The sequence below is a fragment of the Gracilinanus agilis genome, chromosome 4, assembly GCF_016433145.1.
Source record: "Gracilinanus agilis isolate LMUSP501 chromosome 4, AgileGrace, whole genome shotgun sequence".
NCBI classification, from domain to species: domain Eukaryota; kingdom Metazoa; phylum Chordata; class Mammalia; order Didelphimorphia; family Didelphidae; genus Gracilinanus; species Gracilinanus agilis.
In genome coordinates, this window is record NC_058133.1 from 354,063,648 (window position 1) to 354,075,037 (window position 11,390).

The following is an 11,390-nucleotide window of genomic DNA, read 5'->3' on the forward strand; positions in this document are numbered from 1 at the left end:
ATTGGAGAGCTCCTCCCAGACCCTTCATTTAAAGAGTGCTTCCAGGCCAGCCATTTCTGCTTTTCCCACCTAGCTACACTTCTCTGGGTTTTATTTTGGCCTCATCATTTTGCAAGATCATTATCAACCCTGGGAGTCATCCCTCCTCAGGATCCTCTTTCCTCCATTTGATTGGAGAGGGTAGAGTATGGACAGTGGAGAGAGCTCCTCCTGGTTCTTTTATTTAGAAAGAATACTCAGACCAACCTTCTCATTTCTCACCTCACTACACTTTCTCTGTATTTGATCATGCCCCATGAGAAGGGTACCCTCTTCCTTTTCCTGTCACCTCTTCAATTTTTAGATTGCAGACTACCAAATCCATAGACTGCAAGCAGTATAGATTAGATATGAAAAAGATGCAGAATTTGTAGAGAAGCAAGCAGTGGCATCATTATAATAGTCTAATCTTGAGATAATTAAGTAGAATTAGAGGACTGAAGTTAGAATGCTGATAATAGAAATGGAAAGGAAATGACCAATGCCAAAGATGTTACCATAAATAAATAAATCAACATTTAAATTGGAAAAGGAGCCAGATTTTCATCCTTAGGCAACTGGGAGGATGGTAGTTAAAAGAAATAAGGAAGAAGTCTTGAGGTTTTTTGAAAAGACAATAGGATACTTGGAGGTAGGATTTAGTTTTCAATGTGTTGAATGTTAGATGCCAGTAAAATATATAGGAAAAAGCATGTAGTTAGTAGTTGAATCTGTGGGACTAGATCTCAGAGGAGATGCCAGAGTGGATAATTGTTTTGGAAAGAAGAAAAGGAATATTTGAAAGTGCTAATGAGAACTGATGAATGGGAAAGAGGAGAAAAAAAAGAACAGAATTGATAGGTTTTCCATCTTTAGGTGATTCAAAGTATAGTTATTGAAGGTGACAAAGAAGGAGGAATTAGAGAACAAAGTTAAGCAAATGCTAAAGGAGGGAAAGAAGAAAGTTTCAGGAAGTGCAATTAACAGTCTTAAACACTGGGAAGAAAGTAAAGAAGGTTTGAAAATAGGCCATTGGACTTGCAACTCCCCTAATCACTGGGGCTCCTTCAGAGAGCGGTTGTAATTGAATGATGGCAGATACCAGATTGCAAGAGGCTAATTCAACAGTAAGGAAGTGGAGACTGAATGTAGACTACACTCTTGAGTAATATGATATTTAGTTTCCATAGCATATACCTGAGCATGTCTTTAGGCGGAGTTAAAGGAGCTGGTGCAGAGAAACGGAAGCTACTAAGGAAATGATTAGATCAAGTTCTTGAGAAAGTAAGAAGGATATCTCAGGAGCATAGTTGCAAGGATGAACTTTAAAAGAGAGGAAGAGAAATGCTTTTCTCTGAGCCACAATTTGATGAATAGGATACAGGGAAGATTAAGGAGTTTCTGCCAGCTTTAGTTTTTCTAATGAGTTAGGCAAATTAGTATGTTGAGAGTGAGATTTACAGGGTTGGGATTAGGAACTTAGGTATAAAAAAACTTTATAATAGTTATATTTGGAAATGTCAGGGAATAAGTTGAGTAATAGAGTAGCAGTAAGGTATCCTTTGAGGTTAATAAAGTGAATTTGCAGTAGGTCCAGTAGGTATATAACATTGAGTACTTTTTACAATGGTCATCAAAAATGAGGCAAAATAATATGATGAGAATTTTCAAAATTATCACTTAATTCAATATTTTATAATTATTTGATTATTTTTTAGAATTACAGTACTCATCATTTTGCAGGTGAATTATACTCCTAAGTGTACCTCAAATTCTTCTTACACTTTATTCAAGTTCTAATATAAGTTAGTGGAAGTTTCAGCTTCTATTAGTAAAGCTATACAGTTGAAGGAACTTGGAAATGATTGTCAAACACTTTGTACTGTTATAATATTTTACTTACTATATTATTATTAAATTATATTTATTGTTTTTAGAGACACAGGATAGCCTAGTACAAAGACTGCTGGATCTAGAGTTAGAAAGAACTGGGGTCAGATCCCATATCTGATCACTGAGTGTTTGACCACGAACAAGTCATCTAACTTCTCTGGGCCTCAGTCATTCTACTGGTTAAAAAACAAACATGCATCCTAATCAGTTGTTGATCATTTGTGATCCATGTTAGTGGAGGAAAATTCTCATATTAAGGAGATTTGAAGCAATTTACCTCTTTGAAAGGGCAACAATTTATCTTCTTAGCTTCATTGAAAAATTATACTTAATATTCAGGTTTCTTATGATCTCTGGTCATGATTGATGACATATGTGAATGGCACTGGACTGTTAGTGGGGGTGATTTTGGTGAAAATAGTACTAATGAAGTGGTATCATGCCATCATCAATATCTCCTGAGTCTAATGGAGTTAAGAATTGTCATCATCACTCATATTTATGCAATTCATTGGCAAGCATTTCCCTCACAACAATCCTGGTAAGTTGATAGTACAAGTATTGTTTTCTCCATATTATTAATTGGGAAATTTATGCCTATGATGACTTGCTTATGATCTACAAATAAGATTCAAAGAAACTCTATAGGGAAAAAATAGCAATTTCTGGCACAGTTATGCAATCTCTATTTCATGTCTGTTAGAAGTGACGTTCAGTTAGAATTAGGAAAAAACAAGATCATGGATCTTGGAAAGATCATGGAAAGAAGACTTAACCAAACAAGGGGTTGAGGATATCACTAGGTAAAATGATTTATTTTTATTACACAAAATAAACATTTTGCATAAAGTCAGTGCAACTATGATAAGGGAAGCTGCCACGTTGGAAAAATCTTTGCATCAAATATCTCTGATAATGCTTTGATACCCAATGTATGTGAACGTGTAAATACATATTGAACAAAAAGACATTTCCTAATGGGCAAGTATCCACTGGATAGGAGTAAACAGTTCTGGAAAGAATTTAAACCTATTAAAAATCATTTGGAAGATTGCTCTAAATCAGTGATGGGCAAACTTTTTAAAGTGGGGACCAAAGGAAAGGAAATGCTCATCTGTCAGTCTGTTTCTAAGGCAACTCTTTCAAAGTTTCATTGTATTGTATCCTACTCATTGTATTTGTCAGATTAGGAATAATGTCCCATGGTGGGATAGAACATTTCAGGGGGCCATATCTGGCTTGCAGCCTTGGTTTGCCCATCACTGCTCTAAATCATTAACAGTAGAAGAAATACATATAAAAACAACTTTGAGATTTCATCTTATACCCAGAAAATTGGAAGAGGAAGTAGGGTGGAAATAGTCAATGTTGGAGGAACTATGGAAAGACAGGTACATTAATATACTGTTGGTAGAACTGTAGTTAGTTAGATCATTCTGGAAAGCATTTGGGAGTTATGCTTTAAAAAAAAAAGTGTCTAAAATCTCCATGTTCATGTCCCTTTGACTCAAAGATTCCACTGTTAAGCATATAGCCCAAAGGTTTTTTTAAAGACCCATCTACTTCAAATGAGCTATTCGTAAAGCCCTTATCCCAGTGCTTGCCATCCCCTTGCCTACATCAGAGTATTCATGGTAGTGAAAAACTGCAGCCAAAGTACATGCTCATTGATTAGGACATGCCTAAGTATTATGGCACATTAATGTCATGGATTATTATCACACCCTATCAGAGAAGCACGGAAGCATTCTGTGAACCAATGTAGGGTGAGGTAAGCAGAATAGGATAATAATTTACATGACAACTACAACTGTATAGCTGGAAAGAACAAAAAAAACTAAATCGAAGGCTAATTATCATGACCAAGAGGTCCCAGGGAGGAGCTGAGAAAGCCTCCCAGTGGGACAGTTCATATACTACTAGTCTTGGTTGGTGTGCTGCTTAGTTCAGTCATTCAGTGAGCATTTATTAAATGCCTACTATGCACTGGGCACACAAATGAAATTACTTCTTCAAAGAAAGGATTAGCATTCTTTTCTGAGAAAAAATGTATGTGTGTGTGTGTGTGTATATATATATATATATATATATGTGTGTGTATATATATAAGCATAAACAAAATGAATTCGAAGTAATTTTTAGGGTTGAAAATGGAATTTTTAACCATTAGCAGAAAGGTTTAGAATTAATATCATAGGAAATAGACACCCATGAGAATTGTTCTTTTTTTCTCTTTTGAAAACCAATTTTAGTTATTAAAGACACTTTTAAAAGTCTAATTCAAACATATGATCACATCTAAATTTTTAGAAATTCATATTTTAGGTACATTTGTCTTTATTGAGATACTTGATTTTATTTTTTAGGTTTTATCAATTCCTTTATCAGTCTTTTTCCAGTATACCTTTCAATATATCACTCTACCTCCATCCACCTTCACATTTTGAATTCTCTGTTNTGTAAATATATATATATATATATATGTATATATATAAGCATAAACAAAATGAATTCGAAGTAATTTTTAGGGTTGAAAATGGAATTTTTAACCATTAGCAGAAAGGTTTAGAATTAATATCATAGGAAATAGACACCCATGAGAATTGTTCTTTTTTTCTCTTTTGAAAACCAATTTTAGTTATTAAAGACACTTTTAAAAGTCTAATTCAAACATATGATCACATCTAAATTTTTAGAAATTCATATTTTAGGTACATTTGTCTTTATTGAGATACTTGATTTTATTTTTTAGGTTTTATCAATTCCTTTATCAGTCTTTTTCCAGTATACCTTTCAATATATCACTCTACCTCCATCCACCTTCACATTTTGAATTCTCTGTTCTATAAAAGAAAAATAGTTAAACCAAAATGGCAGGCAAAAACTAGTGGGCCTGACTGACCACATATGCAAATATTTCACACCAGTATTAAGAATGATTTCTTTTTTGGACTTGAGTTTCAGGTACCTACAGTATACTCTGTTTGAAATATCAAATAGATAATTGCGATGAGATGCTGTAGCTCAAAAGAAAAATTAAAACTGTTGTATAGGGAGACCTCATCATAGGCATTTAGATGGTGTAGTAAATAAAGTGTTAGTTTTGGAGTCAGGAAAATCTATTACCTCCAATTCTCACTCAGATACTTAATATTTGTGTGATACAAGATAAGTCAGTTAGTCTCAGTTTCCTCATCTGAAAATTGGGATAAAATAGCACCTACTCTAGTGGCATGAAAATCAAATAAGTTAACCTGTAAAGTACTTTTGAAGTTTAAAAGTGCTATATCAATTCAAGTTTATAGTTATTGCTATTAAGATAATTAAATCCAAGTGAATTACATAATTCACCAAGTGAGGAAATATAAACAAAAAAAAAGAGAGGAACTTTAGAAATAAATCTTGGGACATAGCCACAGTTGGGAAACATCATATGGATGATGATAAATGATCATAAAAGATATTGAGAAGAAATATTCATACAAGAGGAGAACTAAGACAGATCAGTGTCACAATAACCTGGGAAAAATAGTATCCAGGAGAGAGTGGCCAGCAGTTTCAAATACTTCAGAGAAATCAAAAAGAGCGAAGAGTGCAAAAAAGTCAGGAGCTTTGTCAATTAAGAAATCATTGGTAACTTTGGAGAGAGTCGTTTTGGTTGAGTGATGAAGTTGGAAGCCAAATCACAGAGTTGAAAAGTGAGTAAATGGACAGCACATTGAGGCAGTGAGCATAAATGGATATTTCTAGCAGTTTGTGAATTGGAGGAGAGATTATAGGGGAAAGATAGAGAAGTAGGTAGGGGCTAATGAGGATTTCTTTAAGGAGGAATGTGCCTTGGATATGTTTATTGGTTTTGGGAGAAGAATTAATAGGGGAAAAGAGGGAATAATTGCTGACAGTGTCTGCTCTAGAAGATTGGAGATGATGACATGAAGGGTTGTATGTAAAAGGGTTGAGAGGCTGAATGGAATAGGGCAAGAAAAAATGAGGCATATTGTTAAAAGTTTTTAAAAAGTAGAAGGCCAGAAAGGAAATTCATGGCCAATGTCCTTTGTTTCCTCAGGAATTATGAGGCCAGGTCACCTACTGAAAGTGTTGGGGGAGGGAAGGTGATAGTGTAAGAGATTTAGAACAGTCTGAAATTTGGACTAGAGGATCAAGTAGAGAGGAGTAAAAAGATGGCCCTTAGGCCATTTTGAGTTTGGATGACTAAAATTTTTTTTACTGGCCCTAATCATCTTGATTGAGTTACTTTGTCCAGCTCTGCTCCATTCAGCAACACATGAATAAGATGGGTGAATTTGGAAGGAGGGAGTCATTCTGATGATAGTTTGGAGATTTGGTAAATATTCAGTGACAATAGCATAAGGGTACAAGGAGTTTAAGAGTAAAGGACTGTATAGAGTGTAAGTTTTGACTGAAAGGGGGGGTCAACCAACATTGGTTGCTGGCTCTTTTTATTATTACAAGAGTTGAACTGCTTAACTGTTGAGTACAGATTTGAAATAAAGAAAATTGAAATTAGAGGAAAGTTGATGGCATAAATCTTTGTGAACATGTGTATCAGCAGCTTGCTGGTACGGTGTATAGTGCCAGGCCTGAAGTCAGGGAGACCTGAATTCAAATCTAGCCCCAGACACTTATTAATTATGTGACCTCACCAAGTCATTTAACACTTGTTTGCCTCAGTTTCCTCATCTGTACTATGAGCTAGAGAAGGCATGCTATCATATTCCATTACATTCATAACCAACAGTTTCTTTAGCCATTTCCCAAGCATGTATGAATTGATGCAGAAGACCAATAAGCAAATCTAAAAGAATAATACATTTAAGAACTACTAACTGCTACCATAAAACATGTGTTATAAATATTTTATATGTATGTAGTTCCATTCTCTCCATCTCCGATTTCCTTACCTTAGATATGGCATGGTAGAATTTCTGAATCTAAAGGTATAAGTGGCTTTTCTTTTAGTTGATAATCTTTATTAATTCCAAATCCAGGGGTTGGACAGCTACCCTAAACAAGGTATTAATGTGCTTGCATTCCTAAAGCTCCTCCAGTACTATTTCTTTATTTAACCATCAACCAATTTGCTAGGTGAGAGAGTAAACATTTGAGTTGTTTTATTTTGTTTTTTTCTTATTAGTGTTTTTTGGAGCATATGCTTTTAATAGATTATATTTAATCTTTCCAAAATTGTTCATATCATTTGATCTTTTAGCTCTTGATCTCATGTATTTGTACCTATTTCTTATATATTTTGAATATCAAACTATTATCAGATATATTTGATGGAAAGTTCTTTCTTCTCCCCCCCACAAAGTGTCTCTTATTCTAACTGAATAGACTTTCTTCATGGAAAAAAAAAACTTAGGCTCATAGGATAACAGAACTACATACAGAGAATTGAAACAGTTACGAAAGGTCCTTTGGTCCTAACATGTTACAGATGAGGAATCTGAAATCAGGTAAGTTAAGCTACTTGCCCAAATCTATACATCAGAAGTTGGAATTTCAACCTAGTACCTCTGACTCCAGATTCCATGGCCTATGGTAGCTGTTTAATTTTATGTAATCAGAATTGAATTTTTAATCTATTTTTATCATTTATCTGTTTTTTTTATTAGTATATATTTCTTTATTTACCCCTGTCCCTTATTTGAATAAGAATTCTTACCCTGGGCTATATTTCTTATCCTATCCATAGGTGTGAAAAATATTTCCTTATGTTTTCTTCTAATTTAGGCATCAAATATGGAGCTTATCGTGGTGTATGGTATAAGATATGGTTTAAACCAATTTTCTTCCAATTTTCTTTCAATTTTTCCTAGAAAAAACCGTCAAAGGGGAATGCTCCCCATTTGTGTTTAGTTGCATCTGGGTTTTGCTTGTCTTGTCTGTTCCACTGATTTATTTTTCCACATTTTAATCTTTACAAATAGTTTTTATGATCACTATTTATATTGTTTTTGAGATTTGGTAATTATATGCTCCCTTAATTTCTACTTTTGTCATGGTTTCCTAATTTCATTTTTTCATTAACATAATGCTAACTCTTTAATTTTATATTTGCTTTGAATTGCTTTTCAAAAGGGTCCTTTTTATTGCCAGTGCTTTTTAGGTTTTTTAAACATTGAGTTCTATAATTTTAATAGGCTTTTATGTATATTACATGTATAATTATCCTTTTTTCTATTCACATGATAAATTCTGTTTTATATGTACATATTTGTTTTTATGATAATTATGCTGATTATTTTCTTAATGTGGAATCATCCTTTTGCATATATCCTGACTATAAATAGAACTTGATCATAGTGAATAATTTTTTTATTTATTAGTATTTGAATTTTACTTAAAATGTTCATATCCGTATTTATTGGGAGATTTGGTTTAGTGTGGAGGTTCCTTCTCTTCTTTATCATCTGATTTGGTTGTCAGGGTACTCTGTGACTTATAAAAAGGTGTCTAATAGAGTGCTTTCTTAATTATAGTACATATATATGTATATATATGTGTGTATATATATCACTATTCTTTATATGTTTGATATAATTCAATAAAAATGTGCCTATATTAACATTATCTCAGCTCCTCCTTTGGTAACTTATTTATGGTGTGTTCATTTTCTCTTTCTGAAATTGGATTATAGTCTCTGTTCCCCTTTCTTCCACCTAGGATTTGGGTATTTTATATTTTTGAAATAATTATCCTTTCCTATTATTGTTATCAGTTTGATGGCATGTACTTGTGTATCGTAGTTTCTAATAATTCTTTTGTTTCTCTCTTTTTGTTGTATACTTTTCACATTGATATTTAATTTTGGTAATTTTAATTATTTTTTAATTAAATTTTCAACTGATTTTTCAATTTTGTTAGTTTTTAAAAAACAATTCTTATTTTGTTCAGTTATTTTAATTTCTTGTATTTGAATAATCTTTTCTTTTGGGATTATTGATTTGTTGATTTTCTAGGGTTTTTTTTAAATCGCATGCTCAATTCCTCTTTCTATTTTCTTTCTATATGTTTTCAGAGATATAATTTTTCCTCTGAGGACTGCTTTAGCTGTACCCCAAAAATTTTGGTATGTTTTCTCATTGTTATCATTCTATTTAACAAAGTTATTTATTATTTCTATGATTTGTTCTTTTATCCGCTTATTAATTTTGATGCCCTTTAAATTCTATTTAGGTGTGTCTCTTTTGATTACTTTATTTCTATTACTATCTTTAGTATGTTATGGTCTATTAAACACTATGATATTGATGCTTTTAAAATGTTTTCTTTGTATTCTAGCATATGAATGCTTTTTATAAAGATATTAACATTGAGGTGTATGTGTGTGTATGTGTTTGTAGTATATATACTTGACTGTTCTTCCCAGGATGATTTAAGCCTTCTTTCAAATCTAATAATTTGTTAATCTCTGTTTCCCATTTTTTTCATCTTTCCATTATAATTACACAGTTTAGAGAATCACTTAAAACTTCTACAGTTATTTTCATATTACCTTTTTACAATTAGTTAGCTCTTTTTGAATTTAGACACTGCCATTTAGCAAAATGTTTCATTTCCTTATATACTTCAGAAGTATAAAATACTATAGTTTACCTATTTATTTCTTTTAACATAATATATTTTTTGTTGCTCTGTCTAAAATTATATTTGTTATAACTCCCACAATCACCTAGAGCATAGTAAATTTTGTTCTAGCCCCTCATTTTAACTCTATCTTTTAAAAATATGTTTCATATAAATAAGAAATCAATGAAGTTTTTTTCTTATCCATTCTATCATTCTCATTCATTTTATTGGTCAGCTTAATCAATTTATATTTAAGTTTATACTTATAGGTTGCTGCTTTCATCCATATAATGATTTTCTCATCTTTTTCCCCTTTTAAGTTGGAATTTTCTCCATATTAATTTTGTTTACTATTATTTGATCTTGGTCTCCTCTCAAATACTCTTAACACATTGTTTCTTTTCTCATACCTATAAGAAGTTCCCTGAGTTTAATTATTAATTACTTTCTTCTTATGCATTATTTAATTTTATTTTTTCCCCATCAAGATACAAGTGTAGTTCCAAATTCTCCTTGTCTTCCCCTTCCCCTCATCCATTGACTTGAATAATGTTATTAATGTTTTCTATTTTTCCCAAAATGCTGATTTACTTTTGGGACTTTTACACCAATGTATTCTTTCTTAATACTTTCTGTGTCCTTTCTATGTGACAGGACTTAGTCTTCTTATTGTTGGTAGGTAGCATTGCAGGTCCTATACACTCCTACCTTCCTGAACTTTTTTTTAAGTTCCTCAGAAGTCTTTTAAAAAATCTAAACTATCAGAAATAGTAGGTCTTAGAGGAGACAGTGTGTTGGTGTAGAAATCAGTCTAATTCCCCTATCACAGGACTTGTGACAACTCTGTGCTTTTGTTTATACCATTTGCCTGCACTAAAACCAGTATGTACTACTGCTGGACCTGTGTCCTTACCTCCAGCCTCCCACCTCATCCACAAACATTTAACTCCCCGTCTAGACCTCCATTATTATCCTTCTTTTAGGTTGGATTATAGTCCTGAGAAATGCAATCTGGACTCTCAAGGACCCTATTACTTCCAGTCAAGCCTTGTTTGTGGTCTGTGCCACTTTCTACCATCTCTTTTGTAATATCATTTAACTCCTGCCACTAGTTTGCTTCCTGGGAACATTCTTATTCCTATGTCTAACCTTTAAAAGTTCCTTTTCAATCAACCCTTACTGTATCCTACTTTCCTGTAGAACTCCAGGCATATTTGAGGGACTAATTCATCCTGGAAGCCAGGATGAATTTTTAGTCAATGAAACGTTGATTCACTTATTCATCTTTTCCTTCTAACTATTTTAACTTGCTTAAATCTTCAACCCCAAATATCAATGCACATTAGAGACATAATACTTTATTAGCATGTGACTTTGAATCCCCAGTGCATAGCAAGATCTCTAGCAGATAACAGGTTCTTAGTAAATGCTTGTTGAATTGAATTGTTGTTGAATTTGTACTGGAAGAAATTGATATACCCCCAGGAAGCAAGTGACTTGCCCAAGCTCATATAGCTAATAAGTGGCAGAGGTGGGAGTAGGATTTAGTTCTATTTCCTACTTTAATATATTTTTTGCTATATAAGTGCCTTTTTTAAGGAATATAATTTGATTGGCAGTATGCTAGTATATGGAAAATCCTTAGAGAAAATATGGAAATTTCAGTAATTAGAGTTAAGGTGAGATAGTCTGGACAGAAGTGTCAAAACTGATACCTATCCTGCTTCCAGCAGACAAAACCAGATTAAAAGGTAATGAGAAATCTTTAACAAAATAAATAAAAATACTGTAAAGCTAATGTTAATTTGTCACCAGGCCCATTCTAAAGAGTTAAGAGGAGAGTGAAACCTAAGTGTGGGACCTTGAGCAAATTACTTAGCCCTAAG

At 32.9% G+C, this 11,390-nt stretch overlaps 1 protein-coding gene across 1 annotated transcript in view; it reads left to right on the top strand.

The window, feature by feature from the left end:
• Positions 1 to 11,390, top strand: part of LIN28B (lin-28 homolog B) — a 128,576-nt gene that overhangs the window by 85,554 nt on the left and 31,632 nt on the right. Inside the window, exon 4 of the mRNA XM_044676083.1 lies at positions 8,954 to 9,004. Within this exon, the coding sequence (XP_044532018.1) occupies positions 8,954 to 9,004 (51 nt within the window). The remainder of the gene's footprint in view (positions 1 to 8,953; positions 9,005 to 11,390) is intronic.